The 26,147-nt window shown below is 46.2% G+C and overlaps 2 protein-coding genes across 7 annotated transcripts; both read right to left on the bottom strand.

The window, feature by feature from the left end:
* Nucleotides 1–572: 572 nt before the first annotated feature.
* ktn1 (kinectin 1) lies at nucleotides 573–18,232 on the bottom strand. Of its 5 annotated transcripts, none has more exons than XM_056425825.1 (35): nucleotides 18,131–18,232; nucleotides 12,787–13,475; nucleotides 12,529–12,699; nucleotides 12,296–12,412; nucleotides 12,054–12,184; nucleotides 11,846–11,950; nucleotides 11,588–11,728; nucleotides 11,337–11,443; nucleotides 10,936–11,080; nucleotides 10,181–10,277; nucleotides 9,856–10,040; nucleotides 9,665–9,754; nucleotides 9,522–9,559; nucleotides 9,327–9,417; nucleotides 9,031–9,099; nucleotides 8,900–8,937; nucleotides 8,697–8,787; nucleotides 8,487–8,555; nucleotides 8,363–8,400; nucleotides 7,961–8,051; nucleotides 7,747–7,859; nucleotides 7,560–7,656; nucleotides 7,335–7,375; nucleotides 7,124–7,214; nucleotides 6,295–6,381; nucleotides 4,482–4,571; nucleotides 4,287–4,358; nucleotides 4,111–4,200; nucleotides 3,938–4,030; nucleotides 3,758–3,826; nucleotides 3,094–3,177; nucleotides 2,148–2,231; nucleotides 1,935–2,030; nucleotides 1,711–1,821; nucleotides 573–1,599 (listed from the first exon to the last, which is right to left on the bottom strand). In XM_056425825.1, the coding sequence occupies exons 2-35, from the start codon at nucleotides 13,472–13,474 to the stop codon at nucleotides 1,570–1,572; spliced, it is 3,750 nt and encodes a 1,249-aa protein (XP_056281800.1). In that variant the 5' UTR covers nucleotide 13,475; nucleotides 18,131–18,232; the 3' UTR covers nucleotides 573–1,569. The 5 variants fall into 5 exon arrangements, with proteins under 5 accessions (XP_056281800.1, XP_056281803.1, XP_056281801.1 ...); XM_056425828.1 differs by having other exon boundaries at nucleotides 7,335–7,372; XM_056425826.1 differs by having other exon boundaries at nucleotides 12,296–12,409.
* On the bottom strand, nucleotides 18,223–26,113 carry msh4 (mutS homolog 4). 2 transcript variants are annotated; one of them, XM_056425832.1, is made up of 21 exons: nucleotides 25,715–26,113; nucleotides 25,327–25,494; nucleotides 25,089–25,252; nucleotides 23,873–23,983; nucleotides 23,660–23,775; nucleotides 23,403–23,576; nucleotides 23,138–23,310; nucleotides 22,981–23,048; nucleotides 22,796–22,870; nucleotides 22,594–22,658; nucleotides 22,020–22,189; nucleotides 21,795–21,931; nucleotides 21,564–21,667; nucleotides 20,965–21,089; nucleotides 20,100–20,300; nucleotides 19,898–20,016; nucleotides 19,677–19,805; nucleotides 19,300–19,474; nucleotides 19,129–19,217; nucleotides 18,676–18,913; nucleotides 18,223–18,311 (listed from the first exon to the last, which is right to left on the bottom strand). In XM_056425832.1, exons 1-20 carry the CDS (start codon nucleotides 25,914–25,916, stop codon nucleotides 18,716–18,718), a joined length of 2,763 nt encoding a protein of 920 aa, XP_056281807.1. In that variant the 5' UTR covers nucleotides 25,917–26,113; the 3' UTR covers nucleotides 18,223–18,311; nucleotides 18,676–18,715. The 2 variants fall into 2 exon arrangements, with proteins under 2 accessions (XP_056281807.1, XP_056281806.1); XM_056425831.1 differs by lacking the exon at nucleotides 18,223–18,311 and having other exon boundaries at nucleotides 18,615–18,913.
* Nucleotides 26,114–26,147: the final 34 nt, after the last annotated feature.

Here is a 26,147-nt window from a genome sequence, read left to right as displayed (position 1 = left end):
TAGGTTCAGTCTTACAGCACCTGTGTTTATGCTTTCAATAAAAAAAATAGAAAGCTGACAGTTGAAAATAAATCTAAAACACTAAAAAAGGGAAAATCCCACTCACAACACACCTGGGTGAATGAGACATCAGCAAGTGACCACAGGGAAGTGTGCCCCCCAACAACAGTCAAGTCACACATTGTACTTGCTAAACTTTGGGTTATTTCAGCTTCCAGTTGAAACTTCCTTCACACATCTTGACTGTTTATGTATTTTGTAGAAAACGCCTCCTCTTCTGAGAGATGGTATAGTTTGCTGCCATCATGGGAAACGGGTCACACCCCAAACGTTTATGATGTATGCTGCACAGTGCGTCACCGTCTCTCCTGTTATATAACCACTAACACCAGTACAGGACAAACCTGTTTATCGTGGACGATGTTTTACACCTGACTTGTTGACATTTTCCTTTGCACATTCAGGTTTTTCGAGTTTACGAATTAAATCAGTTTGAAATGTCAGGTACGGTTGCATGCTGCCCCCCAGTGGTAGGAAGAGAGAAGTGCAGTAGAATGATGACAAGATGACGGTCAGATTAGTCAAGCATCCCTTTTATTCACATCGCCGGTTGCAAAAAGAACAACATCTTCAGTGTTAATGAACTTAGCAACAACATAGCGAGTACTGATTACAAATGATATGGGACGCTTATTCCTAGAGTAGTTGCAGAAGGATTAAAAACCTCTACACTGTTGACCTGGCCTTCTCTTTCCACAGCCAGGGTCACAGGCTTACTTCTCTCTGGAGCTGCAGTACAGACGTGACTACAATATGTCCATGCATCTCCATAGTTACCGTCACGTAGTGACCCTTCTGATATGCTGAGACCCCTTTTAATCTCCCATCTCTCACCCAATACTGAGCCACGGCATGCATGGACGATGAATTCATCAATGCACCATGATTCACAGTTTGAGACAGTTCTCTGGCCAGGAGGCAGAGCAACAGCAGTGTCTTTCAGCAGGTCCTAACTGATACATTTAAACAATACATATCTTTTAAGTTAAGAAAAAAAGGACTGAAACCCCAAAGTTTGTTTCAACAAGTTGGACATTTGTATCACTGCCATCTCTTGACAAATAACAACAAATACTATTGTAGTATTCAAAAGGATTTCATTGAAAAATACAGAGGAATGGTTGCCACACAGTTTAAAATTATACTGGATGTCACTTTTTAAGTTAAGAATCTAAATTACCTGGCGATGCTGCTGAAAAAGTGGAATGTGGTGGGAGAGGAGTAGTGTGTTTTGGTACAGAGTCTGGAGTGTTTGGAAATTAACAGTAACCTCTACCTGCTCCCGTACAGCCAACAAGGAGACGATGAACGGTCCGCAAGCGCCTTTGCCAGAGTCCGATGGCGGCTGCCTCCAGGACAGATGAGGGGATGTGGGCCGTTGGGGAAAGGTGGTGGCTGGGTGTGCCAGTGTGTGTGTGACAGTGTGTGTGTGTGTGACAGTGGGAGAGATGAGACCAAAGGTGGTCTCTGTCGTGCAGTCAGGGTGGCTGCGTGGGGGTCCCCCCCTCACTATACTTTGGGCAGCTCGTTGTCGGCCTCCTGGAGGAACGCACACATCCATGTTGTTCAGACGCCACATTTAAAACACCGTAAGCGTCGACACTAAGTGGTTTCGTTGGGCTGTGAGAACAACGCAGTCACCGGCCTCACCCCTTTCTGTCTCTTGGCGAGCTGCTGGCTGACGCCTCGTAGCAGCTGCTGCAGTTCTTTGAATGTCTGGTTCAGTCCTGCGGCCGTTTTCTCCTTTCTGTCAATCACTTCCTGTTAAAAAACAGAATGGCTGGTTTAGGGTTTCGTGAAACCGACTAATGAGCATAGATGCAAAGACATACACCCCCAACGGTTACAACACCCACACTGCCCCCGGCTCGTACTCTCTGTGACGACAGGCTGCTGTTCTCTATCAGGTCGTCGGCGCTGGCCGTCACTTTGGAGAGCTCCCCCTGGATCAGATCAAGAGACTGCTGGGCCTGGGAAAAGGACCACAGAGAATACCTTGACAACGTGTTCCCGATGTGGCCTGGGGGTTGCACCCGTATCAGCAGTGTATAACACAAGTCTAATAACATCTAAACACGTATTCCTACCGTATGCAGGTCCCCAGCCACCGTCTGCCTCTCGTTCTCTTCCGTCTCCAGCTTGGACAGAGTCTCGGTCAGCTGCGTTTTCAGCTGGAATCAAAACGGACACTTAGAGCAGCTGCAGAGCACATCATAGAATCCCATTGTTCATTTACCATAGAAAATGATAGCAGGAAATTGACAAAATTAAGCATTGGACTCCGCAGAAGGAAGGCAGGTTGCCTAGCAAGCTGTTTGTTAGATCCCTCACAAGTCAAAGTGAGAGGAAGTGCCAGTGTAGAGAAGGAGGAGTTAGTCTTGCGAGTGTCAGATAGTGAAGGGGAGTCATCACCCTCAACCTCGAATTGTTGCTACTTTACAAAGTCGCATGTTTTGGCTCCAAAAACAAGAGGAAATACTCTGGCAGTTCGGTTGAGTAAGTTCACCGAGGTTCTGAATGACGACCCACGAGCAGAAGGCGGAGAGCCCCGTAGGTTTAAAAAGGAGCTCGAGCTCGAAGGCGAGCCACGCTGACCAAAGTCAGCTCCTCATTCTGTCTGATGGCCTCTGTGTGTGAGCCGTCACGTCTGGTCTGCAACTCAGTCAACAGACCTTTGAGCTGAAATTAAGTTTGAGATGACGAGTTTATTGGAAGTCCGTGAAAGTCGGTGTAGGACGACACGACCGGCACACAGTCTACGCAGGTATACGAGCCGACCGGCCACAAGGCGTCTACAAGAGCTGCGCGGTGGCAAATACAGGACAGCTTCCTGTGTGCATGACATGACCCAAAGCAGTCTGCAGTCCGTTAAGTCGCTGGAAGAACTGAGGATGCCGTGTGCTTTCAGTTCAACGACGTGTAATGTCAGTGTTTGGATTTATAAATCACAAAATCAAAACACACCATAAAGATTTCAGTAAATCTTTAGCCACAGGAGCGTGTGAGACTTTATGACATCATTCCTCTGCTCACCTCTCTTAATTCCGTGACGTAGGTGGCACTCTCGGACTCCGCCCTCTCCAACTCGGACTCCAAATGCTGCTTTTCTCTTCTCAGCTGAAGAGCACAACGGAGATTCAGAGTTACTTACGACCGAGACCGACATGTTAAAATGGATGAATCTTTGAATTACAGTGAGTCTTTGAAGAAATGCGAGCGTTTGAAGCTGCGGACAAATTGTCAAATATTACGTTCTTAAATGAATTACTTTGCAACAATGGATGTTTTATTGTTTTTAAGAACGTTTATAAATAACTCATAGAAAATGAGTTCGGTGACAAATTCACTGCTGCACCGTTTAATGAAGGATTATTGTCCAGAATAGAATCACAGCATCACCTCCGGGTTCAACTCATCCATAATGTACAAGTAAACCGACCGCGGAGGTTATTGACAGCCGATTGTTGCTTTGCTTTAAATGCTGCGAGGAATTGTGGGACGACATTATCTCCTTTCCTTTAGAAAAGGATAGTGTAGTTTACCCTGTGCTTAAGGGGCTAGGAAAGAAGCACCTTTTAGCATTTAGAGAATTAAAAAAGCCGCTTAAAACATGTAAGTTCACTAAAATAGAAACCTTCCTGAGCTAAGAAAATAAAACAAGTGATTGTTTTGAGATGCGCGTTTTGAGTGGACTGACATTTTCCAACTCTGCTCCATCAGTTAGTCTCTCAATCTCTTGCTCCAGAGCTGTGACTTTCAGGCTCATCTAAGGAAGGAGACAGAAGAAATATGCAATGAAAGGCACACACTATATTACACAATATCCATGTATGTTGTCTTTACTCAGAGTTGGTTCCTGCTAAACCTGAACACATACCTCTCTGAGCCCTCCCTGTGACAGCTCCAGCTTCACCTTCCAGCGAGACTCCTCCTGCTCCACGCTGTCCTGGAGACGCTGCAGGATGCCCTCCTGTGGAGGCCGCAGGAATGACAGCTCAGTTTGGAAGGAGACGCCGCGACAGAAGCACAAACGTTAAACCCTCATCTCACCGTCTCGGCCAACACCTTCTTGTACGTCTCACAGTCTTTCTGTAGAATCCTTTGACTTTCTTCAGCTTCTTTCAGCTTTGTAACCATTTCCTAGTGTGAGAGAAGCGCAAGATGAGCATTTGTTGTCTTCAGTTTCAGAGGAAAGATGCTAAAATGGACATTTCCACTTTATTTACATTAGAGTTCCCTGATGCAGGTGGGCATTCAGCTACTGCCCCCTCGAATCTGAGGAGCCACGCCTGATGGTTCTAGTGAAGAGAAGAGATCAAGAGTAAAGAGAGACATCGGAACACAGGATGAGGAGTAACACGGACTACGATGGGTATTCAAACTGAATTTGCATGGCGGTAAAAGTAGAAAACGACCCATACCTGCTCACTGGACAGAGGCACATGGGGCAGAAGTCTGTGCAGAACCTCTCGACACTCGGCCTGACACATCGCCAGTGCTGTCTGGTTCTCCTACAAGGCAAGAGGAAGGGGCAAAGAGGAAAACGACAATGATTGAGCATGTTAAAATAGTTCAGTCACTTCGAAGACGAGGTCCAGTGGTCATCAAGGCAGATGTGACCGTTGCTTTTCCTTCTTCCCCTTCTACTCTCCACGATTGTTTTAAAACCAGTCATTAAGTCATCCATCGAGCCGTTCCAATCAATGTCACGGCAACGAGTTGCTTCACATAATCGTAAACTACAGTTTTACAGCATTGGGATGAACGCCGTCTCGCTCCCGCTTTCAATTATCCCAAGAAAACATCAGCGTCGTTCAACAGGCGAAGTGTCAGCAACCGCAGTTTCAGAGCGCGTCTCATGCTTCAGTCCTCAGTCCATCAATCTGCTTTCATGAAATTGTGCAAAGTACCTTGAAATGCCTCAATGAATAATAGAAGGTAGCTCTCAGTTCTCCCACAATATGCAAGCATCATGCACTGTCACTCGGCGGCCTGAAGGGAGAACACACGCCAGCTGGCACCGCAACCGCTATTCACACTAACGCGCCGTGTCAAAGGCAGAGAATACAACCGATGTGCACCGATGGTCCACAACAGCTGCCGAGGACGTCCTGGCTCGGCTCTGAGGAGGTCCTTTCTACTGTACTCAAGATTGCAGAAGAGCAGCTGCTGCTGCGCTGACGGTTCAGCACGGAGCCTCCCTCATGTCGAGGGAGGAGGGCGAGAATATATGCTCACTGTAACGGTTAATAGACCGGCGACCTGGAAGCCAACGCCATGTCAACACCGAGGGATCTGCAGCTACATGGAATACACTGGATTACACTTTACTAGGGCTGCAACAACGACCGATAATCAATAAAGATTGATTGTTGAAATAGTTGGCATGAATCGATAATGGCATTTGTTATCGATTTGTTGTGGCGCGGGATTATTACGTCACTCAATAAGTCGCAGAGATGAGTTGAGCGCGGAGGTAGAGGAAAGACCATAACGCTGCCTCGTCGGGGCGGGGCTTATCTGTTAATATTTTTGAATAATGGGTTGGAAATTAATGTTTAAAAAAAATCCGGTTAATCGATAAATTAAACAGATTAATCGATTATTTAAAATATTGTTAGTTGAAGACCTACACTTTACGTTCTTACACAAAGTCGTGAGTCGTGAGCATCGGCTTACATAATGTTACTGTTGCATATTCATTAAATGTTTTCACATTTCTTTCCTTCAAAAAGTATAAACTGCATTAAAATCAAAGTGAATCAAACTGATTTTCATTGATCGGTTAACGGGTGATATTGACAGCACGGATGTCAGAAAGCAGAATGAGGGAAAAAAAACATGCTGGAAATGAGTCAAAAAAGAAAGCGGCAACAATTATGACCATGAATCTCAATCTAATGACATCGAGTGAAACAATCTCAAGGTCACTGCACACTCATTTCCAAGCATCAGGCTGACCTTTGGGCAAGACTTCCATATATTTCAGAGCTTAAAAAGCATTTAATTGGTCAAATTGATAGTCTAAGATTTGTAAAGGAGTAGATTAGATACAAACACAAGGCCGAGTGAGGGGACAGTGAGCTAAATGAGTATGCAGCTCTGTAATGAATGGTGGCAAACAAAATAATCTCACTGGATCAAGTATGGCATAAAAAAGAGATTGGGGGGGAGGGGGGGGGGGGATGCATCAGATTGGAACTAAATGACGGAGACTGAGGTGGGGTGTCGAACCTTGACAGCTTTGCTGAGTTTCCTTTGAAGCATGGACTCGGTGGCTGACAGAGCTTCCATTGCGCTCCAGTTTTTCTCCCGGAGCTCCTGTTTTGGTCAGTTCCAGAGAGATACTAGATTCAGTTCAGCCTCAGGAGAAATGCATTCAGTGACCCTTCAAATGACACCGAAAGAGTAACAGAACAAACCCGATGCATTTCTCATTTTAAGGTGGCTACACTCAGCTTGTTCCAAAAGCTAAAGCTAAACTATGCAAATAGCCTCCAGAGTCTCCAGCCTCGGACCTTGTGTGGGTAACGGCAACATGCACAATACGCAAGATATGCATCGTAAAAACGCTCTGCGAGCACTTTCTATTCAAAACAAGGTCATGTCTGAAGATACACACGGTAGACACAGAAATAAAAAGTATATAGGCTTGTCAATTCAAACATGACGTGAAAATAAAAAGGAATGCGAGTTTCCGACGCTCTGAATCACCAACAAGCACCGACAAGCTTGCCGAAACAGTCCAGGCCAATAGAGCGCAGAACAAGAGGAGGCGAGGAGCCTGTTATGCAACACTCGGCTTCAGCAATCCAGGTCAAAATAAACATCGGTACAAATGTGTACGATCATGTCGAGAACGCAACCCGAGCCAAAGAAAGCGTTGCATTTTAATTACATGAACAAAAAGCAAAACGAGTGTGACTGTGTGGCAGTGGGAACACGGGGAGGATGGCTGCGTGTTTGGGGGTACCACACAAAGGGAGGGGGTGACGTGTTGCGGGGTGAGACCGGAGCAGCTGCTGGTGTTAAACGGTTCAGGCGATCGCTGTCGGAAACCTACGTTGTTCTTCTTCCTGTGAAGCTCCAGGGCGTCCCTCTGCTCGGCCAGCTCGCCCTGCAGATCGGACACCTGCTTCTCCTTCTCTGACAACCTGATGGACAACGGCATTCAGACCCACTCATTATGGAGTATTGTATCGATAAGGGGTCTTTACGAATAAAAACATGTGGGAAATATGGATGTTATCATTCAGCGATGTGACATTACTCACGCTGCAAGCAGCCCTGGGCTTGGCACCGCAGTGAGAGCCTGCTATTCGGAGGGAGAGAAGACTCAATTAAACTATGAACGACCTTTTATTTAAACTGTTACAACCTCATTTGTTCTCCTGTTAACTTGGCAAGACATTTTATAGCCGTGCAAATCTTCCCGCTTAAAACCTTAAGACGTGTCACAATTCCAATTAGTGAGCAGTTCTTTTGAGATTGTTCCTCACCTGTTGATGAACCTGCTCCACCTTCTCACTCAGCTCCTGAGTTCTTGCCTCCAGCTCAGCTTGCACCATCTGGATGTCCAGGTCCTTTGCTGCTAGCCTGTGGGTCAGATGTGCCGGTTAGTCGTCTGATTTGTGATTGTGAGGCACTGCTAGTGGACTAAATGTTGAAGCGTGGGGCTTAACTTACTGAGTCTGGAGTTCTAGGAGCTGAGTAGCAGACCTGGTCTGCTCCTCTGGCGTCGCCCTCTGCCTCAGCTGCTCCACCTCCGCCTGCAGGGCAGCCAGCTGCTGCTCCAGAGCCTGAGACACAAAGAACATCTCAGACAAGACAACATGAACAATATCATGAAAACACTTCAAAATGAAACTGCAGTACTTAATTAATGCAGAACGGGCCCCACCTCAACTGCATTCTCACTGGTAGAGCTGCTGTCTTGTGCCGTCTGGAGACACTCCTCCATTGATTTTAGCTTCACATCCTTCTCTTGGATCCTATTCAGCAAAAGCGAGCAACAATCCATCATACGTGACCGTTTAACGTCACACAGAATCTGCCGATTACTGCTGCAATTACTATCAGGGGTGTGTATGAGGAATGGCCTGGAGTGTTCTGAAGTGCTTGCACATAAACGTGTACTGATGACAGCTAGTTGGCAAAGCTGCTGCCACTCGCCGACCGATGTGAAGGAAACTGAAGTTCGTTGTAAGTCTGTGTGTTAGTGATGGGGCTACGTGACCCCACGATTATGTACCATGACATTGACATGATCCCAAAATATCAACATCAACTTGATTGATCTTACGTTATCTGGAGTTCTTCCACTATGCACTCCGATGATGCCTGTGATTAGAAGATAATTAAAAAAGAAATGAGTAGAGAATAAAGTGGAGAAAACTGCTTTTAGTAAAGGATTTTAGACAACTCGCCAGTTCTGCTGTCTTTCTGTGAAGGGCCTCCGTTTCTTGCTTTAGGGAAACATTTTCTTGTCTTACAGCCTGCAACAGGGAGAGAGATGACTTCAAGATGTGTGCCCATTAGGGTTTGTGATGACGAGGCAAGACGTGGAATGCAGAGTCACTTAAAGCACACTGATGTCAGTCAAATGTGTGTGAGGCAGCAGAAGAGAAAGCAAACACCTTGAGCGCTTCTTCCTTGTTGGCCACTTCAATCAGCCCCTTCTCGAGCAGATCCTCGATGGTCCTCATGTTGTCGTCCTTCTCTCGAGCACTGAGTGTAAAGTAATGTTTTTAAAAAAAGGTCATTTAGATATTCATTATGACTTATTAGGAACAAGTTTAACCAGCCGAAGCATTCAAAATATCTTTGTGTTCTCACACACCTCTTCTGGAACTGGTCCAGGATCAGTTGGGAGGCAGTCTGCGTGGGAAGTCAAACAGAGAGGGTGTGTCAACCAGAAGAATGCACAACCACATATCGACCTTTTACATTTGGGAAAGGTACACCGCTAACCTGATCAGAGATCTGTGCCTGCAGATTCTGAACATCAACCTTCAGTGACATGATCTCATTGTGCATGGCCTGCAGATGGAAAGACAGGAACGTGAGACGACCGTGCATGAGTTTGAGAAATGATGTCGAAAGTTTATAAAGCTGTGAAATGAATTATATTCGTTTGGTAATTGAAATTGAAAATATCTGTAGGATGCTTCACGTGGCCTTCAACCCATATTCCCTCTCAACATAATGAGAGACATAGAGCATGTTAACGCCATGTCCGCATAGGAAGCTGTAGATGGTGCCTGCACCTGCATGTTAGTTTCTCTACTGGCCCCACTGCTCCTCTCAGCATTTAGAGAATCCTCCAGACTCTTCCTCTGCATCTCCTTATCAGCCAATCTGAAAAGAGCAGGGGAAGCATTGGGAGAGCACATGATTAAGGGCGTAATATTTTCCCTTGTAATGCAATCTCTACGTCTGAAAACATGAATATTGTTCCTCACAGCATCTGAAGCTTCTCAATGTGAGAGACGTGGGCGACCTGAGTGAGAAGAAAACAAATTCCGTTGGCCTACATACATACAGCATGGCAGGCTGGCATCCTTTTCATTTTTAAAACATCGGTAAATGAGGGCGACCTAAATACCTGTGAGGAGATCTGGACCTGCAGGGTCTCATTTTGGACTTGCAGGTTCTCATTTTGGACCAGAAGACCTTTGCTTTCATTCATAAGGTCCTGTTGAACACAGCTTGTGTTAGTGTTTACAAGTAGTGTGTGTTGCTCTGCTAATGTTGCTTTGCTCATTTTGACACACACACACACATGCGGTGGCTCACCTGAACCCGGGCTTCTATTGCGTCATCAGGCATACTGTGCTGGGACATCTCCATGAGCTCCATCACTCTCTGCTCCAGCCGCTCATTGGACACGATGGCTTCAGTCAGACTGATGTGTAGAGTCTGGATCTCCTTGTTTTTGTTATTCATCTCAGTCTCCACTGACAAAAGCTGGCTATGAAGCTCTACACACACACACACACACACACACACACACACACACAGACAGACAATCAGCTGCTGAGAGTAGCCCGTCAGTTCAATTCACTAATGTAGGAGAAGCATTAAGTTAAAGGATCACATTGTGTTTGATATATTTGATCACCTTGCTTTGAGTCCTGGATTTTCTCTCTCTCAGCGTTGACACTGTGGAGGAAATTCTGCAGTTCTTCCCATCGCCGCTTAGCATCCTGCAGTTGGGCCTTGGGATGGAAACATACATTCAATTTGGTGATTAATATTCTCCAACAATAATAATAGACATGTTCTGTGCCGCCAAACAACACAAAGTAAACTAACAAACGGCATCCATCAAACTTCTTCCCTCTCACTCTCAACACATGACCGTAGGGTCAGAGAAAGGTTGATTTGCAATAAGGCCATCTCACTTTTTACGATTATGTTATAGCATTTTTCACAAGACTTTGGATCGGCCAAACAAAGTTACTGGCTAGTCCAAATTACAAAACATCTTCTAAATGTTTTGATGGAGTGTTCTAGTCGAGACTTCTGTGTCAAGCCCGCCACTTAAATATCCGTCTTTGATCGAGGACAATGAAAAGACAGGAAACGCCGATCTCTGCGCCTCACAGGAAAGTGTTCATGCGCGGCACAAAAGCCTCAAACGTTTCAGCTTCCCAAGCAAACACAATCCTCCAAACCCAGGTTATATTTCCCACACCACTCCCACCCCAGGACTTCAACTACAACCTCCTCCCATTTCCTCGGAAATGCCTCCACGCCCGCTAACCAGATGTGATGCTGCGGCTCAGGTTTTGCAGAGCTCAGTTATTTTTGGTCTCGGCTGGGGAAACTCAAGTACGGGCTAAATAAACACATTGTGCCTGTGGATTAGTGTACCTCCAGCTGGGACACATTCTGCTTGTAGTTGACCTCCAGTGACTTCCTCTGGTGCTCCTCCTGCTGCAGCTTGTTGTTGTTGTCTGCCAGCTCTTTCATCAAACCGGTGTACTCGGAATGCAGCTGGTTAAGCTCTGCTGAATTCCTATCAAGAAGGACACACAAACGAGCACAAATAAGTTATATGAAAATGGTTTAAAAAGGGCATTATTGTAGGAAGAGTACATAATAAAACTACAAATGGCATGTATGGGGCATTTCACGTGCAGATGGATCTCTTAACGTGAGCCAATAAGAACAGGATCACTAGCATCGTTTCACCAAGAGGAGCAGGCGAGACATTTATGATGCTCGAGAGTGAATGACCAGTCGGGTGTTATCCATGGTAGTGCAACACTGACTTGCTCTCCATCTGGTTGGTGGCAGAGCTGACCGCGTCCCTCAAGATGCCGTTCTCCTGCTGCAGCCGAGTGATCTGGCTTTCCAGCTGCTCCCTGGCCTGCTGGAACTACACACGAACAAGCGGTTTGAGCCTCGAGAAGAATGGCATGCAGGTCCGGGTTCCTTCACATCTCCCCCAGAGTATCGATAATGGAGAGTGTCGTCTAATATAATGTAACAACTGTCCTGTTATTAAAACAAAATTGGAAACCTTTATCTGCATGCTCTGAAGCTCCTGGTAGCTGCCTTGTGCTTTGCCTTGCATGCTGCCCAGTTCTTTCTCCATGACCGCCCGTTGCTCTCTTATCATCACCTCCGCTCGGCCCGTCTTCTGCTTCTCAACCTGAAGCTCCTGAAGCACAGAAGTAAGAGGGCACATGAAGCTCTTCTTGGAATTCAGTCTATACAAAAAATACATCGGGAATTAAAATCTCAAGTACTTGATTAAGAAAAACAAAGGAATCCGGACCTGGCTAAGCTGCTTCACTTTGTCCTTTGCGATGGAAGCCTCCTCCTGCAGAGTCGTAACAAATCTCTCGCGTTCCTGTGCGGCTGGGTCGGGCCGAGCTGCAGACTGGTGGCGAGACAACATTAAGAAAAAGCGAGCATCGTAAGTCCAACTCCAAACACATAATGCACAACACCAGATTCAAAAGTAAAATGTATTAATCGCTCACTTTCTGCCAGGCATCCAAGGCATTCGGGCTCTTTTCCCAGAGGAGAACCATCACACTGACGGCCTCGGCCTCCGACAGAGCCAGGCTGGACAGGCCAGACAGCAGCTCCTTCAGCTTCACCTCCGTGTTCTCTGTTAAACACAAGACACGGAAGGCAATTTAGCACATTGCTTTATGGCTGGAGAGTATTTATGGGATGGAAAATTAACCAAATACTGGACCAAACTGTTTTTTTTCCTTGCCTTTATTAGCCTCATTCTTCTGCTTCTTGCCGCTGACTCTGGGCGGTACGTCATCGTTAAGGCGAGCTTGGTGGTTGGCGGGAGTTGCAGCGTCAGCCACGACATGGACTTCATCTACTGATTATGAGAAAAAACTGGTTGATCATAAGGTGACAAGTGCAGGCTTTGGTTTGTGTGCGACTCCTCATCCTTGAAACTGAAATGTAATTGAGCATGTGGGACCAATGCGTCACCATTTGTAGGCTCGGTCTTCTGCTTCTTGGCAGAGTTCTTCTTCTTGCCACTGGTAGCAGCTGGGGTGGCACCATCCAGCACTCTGGTTTCAGACATAACAGGAGCCTCCTTCTTGACTGGAGCCGGCTGCTGCTGAGCGATAACCTCTGGCTGCTGATCATTCACTGGAACTTAGGACAAACACATTGAATCGTTTCATGTTTTCCACAAGAAACTAAGTGACACACCAACTTGTAACTGCACTCTGAGCTACTCACCGGGCTCTACTTTTTGTTTCTTCTTCTCCTTTTTCTTCGCAGAGATCGGGGGCGGTGACTGAGCCTGAACGGGAGCCTGAGCAGCTTGGACCTGGACCTGGACCTCGAGCTGGGGGGAGGAAGGGCCGGACTGTTTGCCTGCAGCCAGAGGTTGCTCTGCTTTGCGACTGACCGGCTGCGAGCCGTTCACTTCCGGCTGCTCGGAAGGAGCCGCCGCAGTAGCTGCTGCGGCAGCCTTGGCAGCTTTTTTCTCCTTCTTCTTTCTCTCTCTGAGACCAGCAGGCGCCTCAGGTGACACAGGCACAGGAATTGGTGATGGTGGAGCGGGATCTGGTGAAGCGACTGGTGCAGGTTCCTCCTCGACCTCCGGAGTGGAGCTGTTGGCACCATCCGTAGCATCGAAATCACGAAGATCCTCTTCGGACTCTCCTCCCCCCCCTCCTCCTCCTCCTCCTCCTCCTCCTCCTCCCCCGCCGGCACTCTCCTTCTTCTTGCTCTTCTTCTTCTCATTCTTCTTTCGGGGCTCTGGCTTGGATGGCGGTAGCTTCAGGTCGCGTTTCTGCCTGGCCACAATCTCATCGTAGGACGTTTCCTTCATGAAGAGCCAGAAGAAGAGGAACATGAGGGCAATGATCAGAGAAGGGGCCAAGATGAGCAGGTACTGAGAGTCGTAGATATCCAGCGCCATTCTGAAGAGAGGAGAAAAACACAAGACAAAGATGTCGGCCACTTTGCAACACAGTCAACACAGTCTGGCATCTGTCAATATGTTCCACATGTTTAATGTATGGCATTAAGGTAACGGCTTCCTACCAACAAAGGCAACTGGCAAATGCTGCTCAAATCCAAAGATCACAAGAACCAAACATCCCACGAATCTGATGGAAAAATAACCTGTGACTTGCTCTGGATGAACTGGTGAAAGTAGAACACACGTGGAGGCGTTAGTCCACCGTGATGTTGAGCAGGTGTGAATGAAGAGACAGCCTGTCCTCTCTTAGTGATATGATCCAATTAGATAACACCACCCCAGCTACAGCAGCTTAAATCCCCCATCTTTATATAGATTCACGTACAACGAGGTGCATGTACTTGTCGAGCTTGATGAGAGCCAGACAGAAAACTTCACTCATGGTTTAACAGAGGACAAAAATAGGTCAAGAACATCAGAGACAACTCGTCTAAAGGAGAAGATAACCGACTGTCTTATTCCCTCCCCTGCTTAATCCCCTACAAAGACGATATGGTGGTATTCGAAAACTCCTTCCAAGATGGATTTGCAAGAGGCAAAAATACACCCGCATGGAAGTGTCACCCGATGAGGTCGGCTGCAGCTGAAGTGAACCCCGGCCTGCTTAAAGCCAGAAGGACATGGGGCTCTTCTTCCACTGCAGGCACATGAAGTAAGCTACGTTTTGTCTTTTCAATGCAACGCAGTAAGAATGGAAGAGACAATGAATCACTAGACGCCACGATACACCAAACCAACTGGAAGCATCGACTTCTCCTGGAATAAATGACCGTGAGGAGATAGCCGCATGGTGGCTGTGAAGATAAAGTGGACTGTATATGTAATGTATCTACATGTATGTGTTTCAGACAAGTTGTCCGATTAGTCTTACATTTTCTTGCAGTGTTGGATTATTTTTTAACAGGGATCCTCGAGTTCTCCCCCGATAAGCATTTTCTTTTTTGATTAAATGTTGTATCCGTTGACTAACCTTTGATGTAAAACTCACTGAGGTGGTGCAGCAATTTTCAAAGAGGCAAAGTCAATAAAAGAGCTAATAATTATTTTAAAATAAATAGATCTTGCCAGACATCATTGCTTCTGGAGTGTCGTGTGAATTTACAAACAGCAACGCCGTGAGCAAATGTTACACTTATTTCAAAAATAAACGCACCGTTTTGAAAAACTGGGACAATTTCAGCCCGAGGTCACAACGGCAGCGTCGCGTTGTCAACAATACAGAGTGGTAACGACAGAGTGACCGAAGAGCTGCACAATCCCATCCGATACCGAGGATCTGTGGCAGTCATATGCTGTGGGAGTCAGCTTCGTAGACCAGACCTCTTTAGCAATTTGGATTAAGCAGAGTACCCATGCTGATACATTTAAGAATAACTCTCCACTGCAGGGCTTCCGAAGGAGTGACAGATTTAGCTTTATAGTGTAATGTTGACCCAGTTTCACGGAATCAAATTACATCTTCCAACACATCCAAAAATGTAGCAGACCCATTGTAATGTTAAATATTCAGAAAAAATATTTAGCCTTTTAACCCTCCTGTTACCTTTAGGGTCAATTTGACCCCATTCAATGTTTAACGTCGGTGTTCTTTGGGGTCAATTTGACCCCAGGCTGTTTTTCACTGTCAAACATAAGAAATATCAACTTTTTTATATATTTAAAGGGCTATTTAGGTAGTCAACAAACAAACATAAAGTACCTCACACTTAAACTTGGGAAACAATATTAATTCTAATAATTTTCTGGAGGTTTTAATTGCTGGGGTCAAATTGACCCCGAGGGTAAAATATGTTAGTCAATGTGAAGGTAACAGGAGGGTTAAGCAACAAGTTTATCCTCCAAGATTAGGCTAAAATAACATTAAATAAACATTTTTGCGTTGAAGCCGACTTCATGAACACATTGGATTGGTTCATCAAGTTTTTATCTTTATGCTATTGAATGTTTTTGCCTGATATATTCAATGCTTATAGACCTCCTCTGAGGTGTTGGTATGTATCATGGAGCCAGCATTCCTGCACACTCCGTCGGCTACAGCCGGGGGGAAACAAATGCAAAAATATGTGGCTCGACGTATGTCAGTTGCTTTTACAGAGCACAGTGGAAACTGACCACCGTCAAAATATTGGACTTTGATTTTCTTTTGAATAGCTTTCGATACTTCACAGGAAGATGTGCTGTATTACTGCAACAATACAGAAACCAAACGCTACGGCTAATTAGCAGCATGCAAAGAACAAAAACACCGATCAGCAGCTGGAGAGGATGACTAAAATGTACTAAACTAAAACATTTATATATATTAAAAAAGCACCAAAGCAAAAGGACATCTGGAAAATTATGGATGAATTTTTACCAAAATTGTACCGTGATACCTTTCAATGGCGACTGAATCAGGAAGTGCTTTGTTACATCACATTCATTCATTCCAGGAAACTCCCATGTCAGACCAAATTGTGAACTAATTCTTGAAGCGACATTTCTTTTGGACGTATTAAGTATGGGTGGAGTAATTGGCGTAAACGTTTGGAACCGGCATGCTGGTTTCCAGTCCCAGGCCTCAGAGTGGAAGGCGCGTGAGTTTCCTCGTGCAGCCGGAGCCCTGTCCCAGCATCGAAATGAGCTCCGAGGACAAAGTCCTCTCGGGCCGTTGGCTCCCCGGAATCTCGCCGCTCGTCTGGCCGAGCCTCCCGGTTTGGGCGACGAGGACAGAGAGAGCACTCCTGATAACCATCGGGCGCAGGAAGCAGCTCAGACCGTACTTGAGAACGAGGCCATGCGGCACTCTTATGACACGTGTGACTGATGCTGCTCGTGCTTTGAAAAAAATAGCTCAAAAGTTTATTGCGCAAAATGTCACATCAAATATTAATTTGTCAACAAACATCTGGATCTTTTCTGCGTGTAACCGAATAATTGCGAGCAAACATTTTTGACCATGGAACTACATTTACCCTCAAATAACAGAACCGTCAATGCATAAAGTTTCAACGACGACAGATAGTTAACCTATTCTAGTTTAGGGCGATGGGTGAGGTAGACAATCTGAAATCATCATCAGGATTGCAGTAATAAACTTAACAGAAAGTAACAAAGTACACAGTGGGGCATCTGATAAACTGGGTCGACTAGATAGTCTGTTCAGGCCGCAAAAAGTACACCAAGTGTGGTACTAAAATAATTAAGCACAATCAAGACCCCCAAGATAAGAGCTTATCCTAAAATGATGCCTAAAAGCTCATAAATACGTTTACAGCCTCCTAATATGGATCGTGGAGGTCTGGATGGTGGAATATGCCGACTACCAACTATTCATTCACTCTTGTCATATTCATTCATTGTGTTGTTACTGTGTTTTAATTTGTGTGTAATGATTCCTTCTGGTCACATGACATCTATTACACCTGTCCATCCTGGAGAGGGATCCTCCTCTGTTGCTGTTGTCTTCCTTTTTCCCCCTGAAGGGTTTTTCGGGAGTTTTTCCTGCTCCAATGTGAGGTCAAAGGTCAGGGATGTCTATGTGTACAGATTGTAAAGCACTCTGAGACATTTCTAATTTGTGGAAATGGGCTATACAAATGAACTGAATTGAACTGAACTAATACAACGTTTCTAAAAAATGGGATCAAAGGGCGCTAAACAGATTCAGGCATATCTTTAGCCACCACCTTATTGCAGATGTAACCAACGCAAGGTTCAGTCATTTTTAAGGACCATAAATGAGTTACACCTTGACCCGTCTTCCATGTCCTTAGCAAGTAGTCTCCAAATCCATCAAGGGCGGTTCACGGTACCAACATGTCCCAGCATGCTCGCGTCTACTCGCCGGCCTTGTGCAAACTCTTGCACTCGTAATAGCAGCTGTTCTCACACCAGGAGGAGACTGCTTGACGGCACAGCCTGTAATCACAGGCATTGTCGATCCGATCTAACACCAGCTATAACGTTCGCCTCCCTTGCTCGGTGAGCCCGGCTAACTCCAACACACATGAACGTTATAATCAAGTGAACCATGACACCGGAGGAACAGGCACACATGTCGACGACCAGCTCACGTCACCGTCATGACAAGCGAAACAAATGTGTATTGCACCGGCGTCAACGTGGCACGAGGAGCTCGCGGTAAAAGTAGTTGCGACACCGGATCTCATGGAGGAGATATCCCCAAAAAAGGGCTCGTCGCCCCGCAAAGTTGGTCTCAAAGCGGCTCGAGCGCATCGGTCTGAATGGGCGAGCTAACGCGAGAGCTAGCGAACGACCGGCCGCCACGTCCGACCGCTGGCCCACCAAACCGCGTATAAGTGACAGAGGAAGTGTTCCGGGAGCAGACCGGCCGGCATCACCGTGAACGGACCACCGGAGACTCTGTATTTCAGTCAGCCCGTCCGGAGGCGTGGGCGTCTGCCCCCCGCGGGCCTCGTCTCCGCTGACCCAGCCTCCCCCTCTCCTGAAATCCCTGACCCGGTCTGCGGCTTCATTCTTCCGGAGGGCCGTTCCCAGGCCCGGGTAAAGCGCTTGGCTGTGCTCACACCGGCGCGAGCGGCCTTTAAAAACGTGAAATTAAACACCAGCTCGTCGACAAACGCGGCGTACCTGTAGCTTCAGTTCGCAGTTCCCGTCCCCGGTGTTGAAACGGCGTTGTTCTGCGTTGACTCTTGCAGACTTCCGACTTCCCAGGGCAGCTCCAGCCTAGCTTTCTTCTGCGCTCTCCGTCAGACTGTCTGCCGTTTCTGGTTCGCGGGGGCGGGTCATAATCGGGCTGCTTGTTTTGAGACTCAGGGTACACCGGCAGGAGCCGTGATTACGCAAATAGAAACGAGAGATAGCTCCGCCTTTTCGAGACAACCTTGGCTCGCAAATCGTGGAAAATCAAAGAGGGGAGAGGTCATTGCACTCACGCACATTATATGTAGAACTCCCCTCTATCCGTTGTATCTTGTGATCTAACCACAATAAGTGGATGTTAACTGGTATGATAACGGTGTTACTTTAGGGATGCAACACATTTTAGGTAACGTTTTCCAAATTAACACGTATGACATTCTTTTAAAAGACTTTCCAAAAAGTAACACTGGAATTCAAAGAAATACATTTAATATCAAATGTCAATATGAACACAAAGAGCCCAGTAATGATACCTAGACATTCGTCTCGTCAGTCTTCCTCAGGCCGAAGCGGTCATTCCTCTTCCGTGTCGATGGCCGCCGGCTGCCCTGCTGCCAGGAGCTCCGCCTCATACTGCTTCTTCAAGCCCTTCAGGTACATGCGCAAGCTTTCACGGTCGAGTCTGGAGTTCCTGGCAGTCTGCAGGAGGCGGGTGGCCAGCTTGTACACGGCTCTTTGCCTCTGTGTTTCTGGATCGCTGTGATGTTTGGCCTAGAGCAACATAAGCCACACCATGATAAGCTTCTACTTTGCACTTCTCCGATATAAAAGGAGGATAATGTATGGATATATTGTATACAGCAATTAACTCGGGGTCCAATATGCTTATTTTGTAAATTAAAGCTTATTTTACTGTTACACAAATGCGGGGCATGCTATAAGAGCACAAGCTGTAAATAGAAAGGCACACAGAACAGGTTAGGTACCCAAAGCTGCTGGCTAACTTTGGAGGCAATCATCTTTGCCTCTTGGATTATGTTTGAGGGAAGTGCCGTCATTTCGGCCGCTCTCAGACCTAGAAGAGCAAAAACAAGCCCTGTAACATTTGTTATGACCAATTTCACCAGGATTGTAGTTAGATGTCAATGCTTCGGTACCATAGTGGCTTTCTTCAGAGCATCCACGATTCAGCAAGTATGTATACACCACACTGTCTGCACCAGTGTCTCCACTGCGTGTGTGCTGAACCTCCATGTGCTGGTTCTCCGCATTGGGATATAGAGACTCCAGTTGGCACAGCTCAAGGAAATGTGTGGCAAACAGGGTGAACGCCTGCAAACAATCAGGAAATGGCGCACACACCTAAGCAGTAGCACGCAAGCTATTCCTGTATTGACTCTATTACTTTGCTGTTGACCTAAAAGGTGTAACACAACCGTCAATAAGTTGAATGATTAGAGCATAGGAATCTGATTAACTGGTTCTCATCTCAGAGAAAGGAATGTCAGTGCCAGAGTGTAAGTGCAAACTCTACCTTGAGGCTAAGGAGGAACTCACAGACGGAGTGACAAATGCCGATGCCCTCCTCCGCACTGGTACCCCGCCCCAACTCGTCTATGATGATCAGGGACCGGTCACTTACATTGTGGATTATGTAAGAGATCTTTGGGGAGAAAAAATGCAGTCAATCATTATTTCGCAATTTAGTCCCCTCATGCATAAACGTCAGCAGCTCAATTATAAAGACAAACATACCTCCTTCATTTCCAACATGAAGGTGGAAGAGTTAGTTTCAAAATCATCATCCACGCCTATTCTGGTGAAAATCTGATCAGCAATACGAAAAGCAGCATAATCAGCGGGCACAAAGGAGCCTGGAATAATAATGCACGGGCGTTACTCAAAATCACGCCAAGTACATGCCTCGCACTGTGCGGCTGAACGGTTTGCTGCTGACCTATCTGAGCCATGATCTGACACAGCGCCACCTGTTTGAGGTAGGTGGATTTGCCGCTCATGTTGGGTCCAGTGATGATGACAAAGTTGCTGCCCTCGGAGATGTAGCTGTTGTTCGACACAGGCTTCTGTCCAACTATCCGCTCCAGGATGGGGTGACGACCCTGCTTGATGGCCAGTGTGTCTGTGAACTCAGGGCGCACTGGCAGACACGGCAGGAACAAAACAAATCAATAATCTGTTGGTATTTTGTTTATATAATAATAATAATAATTTCTTGAATTTCCTTGGAATGATCAACGGGCATTAAAATACAGCTACACTGTGCAAGCTAGTATTTGGCAAATATTTTATAAACTTACAAAGCCAGTTCCCTGTGATTACATTATTGGGTATATGATTTCATCTTTTAAATTCTTAATTGCCTTAGTGAAAAGTGGATCACAATATAATAAAAGGTTATTTCTACCAGTGGTGTGTGCAGTTGTAACCGCTCGCTCTTCTGCTGAGGAGATGCGTCTCTGTAAATACAGCACATCAGTGCACACTTATGTAACAAGGGTAATCGGAGTAGGAGCTGGCTGGGATAGAGGGAGGCAGGCGGTCAGCACATGTCTATGGAGATATGCTTTCAGGCAGCTGAAGGCCAGTGCTCTCCGCCCACGTGGCTAATCGGGCCGGTGTTGCCCATGACCTACAAAAAAGTAAAACTAAGGCCAGCGGAATTGCCGGCTCAGTGGAGGAGTTTGTCATACGTGACGTTGGCTGGGTGTGCACACAGCACTCCCTCAGACAACATATCAGTCTTCTTCAAGATAAATTTGACACATTGCCCGACTAGGAAATCAACAGCAAGTCATACCTACCATAGTCTGAGATGGTGCATACATTGGCCAGCGACAACAGCATGTCCAGCATGGACACGGCATCCGAGAGCTTGTAAAGGCAGTGGATGTGCTGGTGGATAGTGCTAAGCAGTTGGCACATCACCCTGTACGGAGACAAGTTAGAGCTACAGGGGCATCGCAAAGGAGGACAATTGTCTCACAAATAGCACCCTCTGGTGGACAGAAAGGAGAATACATCGATGAAACATATCCCGTTAATAATATGAAAACGTGATGTAGTAAAAATGTAGAAACTCGTAGTGCCCTCATTTATTGAATGAGTTGGTCGTTAAGTTGGTCGTGGTATTTATGGTCTTTGTCAGCTAGGAAATCATTCTAGTGTCCATTTAACAAAGGCTTGTCAGTCATCACAGCACAATAATAGTCACAGATTTGGCATTAATATTTTAAGATGATTTTTGAATTTAGGAACATTTTTAATTCTATGGTTACTTGGCTAAAGTGTTCTCCAGTATTGGAAAGCCCTTGTACAAAAAACATTATTTATTTTAATATTCATTACGGTTCCATTAATAAGGACCAATACGTTGTGAGTGATGGGCTCATGATCTCCTTACACATAGGACATGTGAAAGATCTCCCTCAGGGCCTCATCACAGCGGTCATTCATCTTCATTAGGTCTGCAATGGTGAAGCTGTAGTTGTTCTTGTTCTTCGATACCTGCGGCGGCAAATGTTTTTGTGTTCATTAGTTTTATTTCACGTTATTGTCTCGATGGGGGCGATTTCACTCCCAGCTGATTTATTCATTGTTTCCGTACTATTATCCTGCCTCTAGCGAACCATACCTTGATAAACTCAGTGGGGAGTTTCCCTTCAGGTAAGACCACTCCCTCCAGCTTCATTTGAATGAAGAACCCTCGAGCTGTGCTGTAGCTGGTACGCATTGGAAAACCATATTTCTCTGCCATCTGGCTCACTAGCCCTGTGCAACACAATGACATTCAATAGGCTTGGATGTAGAAATAATACACGCAAACATTGTAAACCAACTCAACGGCCAGACTAAACACCTGCAATGTCGTCCACTATCTCAGTGTAAGCTCTGCGGGCAATGTCCAGGAACTCGTTGATGTCGGGGCGGACAGCGTAACACTTCTGGGTGCGCAAGTTCAGGCTCCCCTTCAGATAGGTAATGTCCTCATTAATCACCGTCTTGATCTGCTCAAGGATCACATCAAATCTGAAGGACACAAATGCAGTGGAAGAAGTCTGTAGACGGTGCATGATGGTACATTTATAGCAGGGACTCAGGGTTCTTACACATGTTGACCAATGGATTTCCATGATTTTAAACCAAATTTCCATCACCAAACTGAAATCTCGATCTAAACATGAAAATTTAGAAAATGTTGCGTATTGAGAGCGTACGCCGGCTTATATTTTGAGCGTCTTTCTTTAAAAAACATATTGATTATTTCAAACTCGGCGTAAATAAATATGTGATAACAAATTTCCATGACTTTTCCCCAAAAAAATTATGATTTAAGTTTTTTCCATGACTTTTCCAGGCCTGGAAATGACCATTTTAAAATTCCATGACTTTTCCAGGTTTTCCATGACCGTACGAACCCTGGGGCTTGGTACCTGTTGTCCTCCAGTGCGGTGCTGTATGCCTTGAGCAGAGCTGTATTGCAGTTCTTCAACACCATCTGTTCACAAAGTAAACATTCAAAAGGACTTGCAATTCACATTATAACTAAATAACAAATGGTACTCTTTTTGTAGAGTAAAAGGCTTTTTTCTTATTCTATCCATGCCTAAACGATTTTGAACAAATTTCACAAACCCGTAACCGTGGCACCAGGTCCAGTGTGTGTTTCAGTTGAATGACGTGTGTAATTTTTGCTTCAGCAACCTGAACCTGTAAAAACAAAAAGCAACCATAATGAAAAGTGCATGAAAGGGCAAAAACATACCTCGTGTCCACACACGCACACACACAATTGTTAGTACTGAAATAACGGTCCGTACCGTTTCCTGCTTTGGAATTTGGACTAGAACCGAGAGCAGCTGGTCAATGTCGAGGAAATGCGCTATGGCTAAAGAGGGCGAAAAAGCAGATTGTCAAATACTACGTCATGCTCCCATGTCCAGCATACACTTTACATAGTGTGAGATAACTCCCGACCGTCCTTCAGGCCGAAGAAGAGCTCCTCATCCCGCAGCAGCTCCTGTATGGTGTCCAAGCGCATGTTGATGGTGTCCACATCGATGAGAGGCTCCAGGATATTGGAGCGCAACCTTCTCGCACCGCCGGTTGTTTTGGTGTGGTTAAGAACCCCGAGAAGAGTATGCTCGCTCCTGTAGAAACAGACCGGCTGAACACTTACTGTACACGATTACACAAGCGCAACACTGACGAGGACGACGCCGTCATACTCTTGCCCGCTTACCTGTGGTCTCTGTTATTGACAACCAACTCCAAGTTAATTGCAGATGTCGAGTCAATCATCGCAGTCTGCTCACTCCCTTTAAAGATCACTTTGAGAGACTTGCCGCCGTAGACGGAGTTCTGGATGAATTCTAAATACTTCAGCAAAGCAGCAGCTGCTGCGAGGCAATAATACCTGGACACATTATGATCATTTGTAATAAAAGATTTGTGTTAGAGTAGATCAATTTGTATACATTATTGTACTCAGTAGCGTACTTAGCTTGCACTTCCATGAGGACAGTGCCAAATTCTGGAGCACACAGCTGCTGGATGTATTCCAGTCCTTTCCTCTCATTAAAATACTTCCTTTGGATAGCAGTGAAAGCTACTCCCTGACAACAATAACACAATCAAATTCAAATATTAACCTTCTTTGAAAGTAGGCATTCGTTTCAATGTGTTTTGTTTAACTTATCGTTGCATTTCTACCGGGAAGTTCTCTGTGATGAAGCTGAACAGCTTTGTCCCTTTCCCCTTCTCACTGGCGGTGTCAGGCATAAGTATTTCTAGTGGCACCGATATGTGAATCTTGGTTATGACCTTCAGAAGAGTAAAATACGAATGAGACGGGAGACTCTGCCGAGCGTAGCCGTGATATACAGACAATCGAGGTTACACCAGTGGCGGGCCGTCAGGGCCAGCAAGGCCTTCTCTGCTGGCCTAAACATCATCAGAATATATATTTTTTTCTAAATATATTTTCCCACAAATATGTATTCAATTATTTCCCAGAGTAAGAGTTATTCTCTTAATTTCATAGCGTTCCTCTTGGTTGCGCTGCTGCCAGCGCCAGGTTGAGATTTGGAGGGCTGGTCTTTATGTTAGATCTTTTATCCAATCATATTCAGCCATCGTGTGTTGCCAGGGGGCTAACATCTGCCCTTAGGCCTTCAGAATCAACATTGCGGGCGCTGGTAGCTTCAAGTGAATGGGAATGACGATGTTGTGTCAACCAATCAGCTTTAGAGTTGGCTCCTCTAGGCCTTCGAGAAGGCCCCGGAACCGGCACAGGAGCCAGCTAGCAGGCGGAGTGCTGCACGTCTTTTGATTGGATTACCAATATTGAGAGGCGGGTCCTATGGGCAGGTAGATGCAAAACCTCAGAACTAGGAAACTGAATTTGATAAAGGAATTAATTCGCGGACTACAAAGCTGTTTTTTCAACCCACAATGGCGGAAGGAGGAGAAGATGTCGATTTGGTCGAGCATATACTTGAAATCTGCTTTGGGTGCGACAATGCCCTGTTTAGTGAACAAACTGGTGCAAGTGACTTTTTTCTTCTTCTTTGTCTCCGTCCCGATGCATTCTGCAGCGCGCGAGACGGAGAGCCGAGAGAAATGACATGCTGTTGTGTAGATACGATCAACATCAGACGGCTGTTTAGTTTAATAAATGAACAAAGACGTGCTATGGAGAAAATGACGGGGGCGGGCCAATTTTTTTTTAATGTCATGCGATCTACCAATACTACGCCGCGATCGACGTATTAAGCAGCCCTGGTCTAGAGCCATGGCATCATAATGATAGTAATATGAGGTGGATTAATTCGGGTGGGACTGTGTAGGACCTCACTGAAGGCCCAGGCCCCAGGCCCACGGCCCGCCACTGGGTTACACAGTAGATGTTGAATAAATAAGTATGTACCTTGGCATACGTCCCGGTGTCTGCGAACTGCGAGAGTACGAGCTCTGGACAATTCAAATTGAGACTGGCCATGCCAATCTCTCCCCGAGCCAAACCGCGCCCTTCAACCACCGCTACAATCACGGAGGCCCCGGATGTCGTGGTCGCCGAGGAGCAACTCGTTGCTGCAAACACACAGAAATCGGAATTAGAAACACGGCTTCGGTCGTGTTCGACCCGCGATGGAGGGCTGACATACCGGTGTGGTCCGTCAACGGCGTGCGTGATGGGTGCGCGCCAGTGGCCCCGGGAAAGGCTGGCGTCCACCGGCGTTTTGGCGATCCTCCACGGCTGCGCAGGGAGGAGCTGTCCGAGGTAAACACGAGGGAGGAATTCCTGCCCGACCTGAAGCTCTGATGGGACGGACCTATCGAGACAAAGTACGAGGAGAGGGTCCATGACACGTGGCAAACTATCTGGACCGCGGTGATCTTCAGGTAGAGGTAGCTCAGTGCTTAACGACCCTTGGAAAAAAAGGTCCGGGTTCTAGCCTGAGGTTCGTGGGCCTGTTGTCCAGTAACGCTTGAATGTTGAGTGACAGGAAAAAGATGCTAACGCAGGTGTTAGCTTAAACGGCTAAGGATCACCTGAGGCCACTTGGGGGAGAGACGAGCCGTGGCCGGAGCTTGCGCTGCCTTCCTCTAAACCCCGGTGGGATGAACCGGAGGAAACTGACGCGGGACCGTACGAGGTCGTTTCATTGCGTTGACTTCGGCCCATTGGGGACTCCCCCCACGGGAGCCCACATCCCGAGGTGTCGCCTACCTCCTCTGTGCTGCTACCAAACATGTTAGTCAGATAAATAATACCAAACTAATGAGTACATTTGTCATTAAGAATGCTAGTAACAAAAGGAAAAGACGCATGCGGTCAACTGAGCCCGAGTTTGCGAAAAACCCGGATGCCTGTGAGGAACTAACTAACTTTAGCTGTTAGCTAGCAAAGCTTCTTTGCTCGCTTCGCGCGCGAACACGTCTGAACCCGAAAAGTAGCGTCTGCAAATCTGTCACGTGACGATTA

The sequence above is a fragment of the Pseudoliparis swirei genome, chromosome 11 (genome assembly GCF_029220125.1).
Source record: "Pseudoliparis swirei isolate HS2019 ecotype Mariana Trench chromosome 11, NWPU_hadal_v1, whole genome shotgun sequence".
Classification (NCBI taxonomy): Eukaryota; Metazoa; Chordata; class Actinopteri; order Perciformes; family Liparidae; genus Pseudoliparis; species Pseudoliparis swirei.
This window is presented reverse-complemented; position numbering and strand designations above follow the sequence as displayed.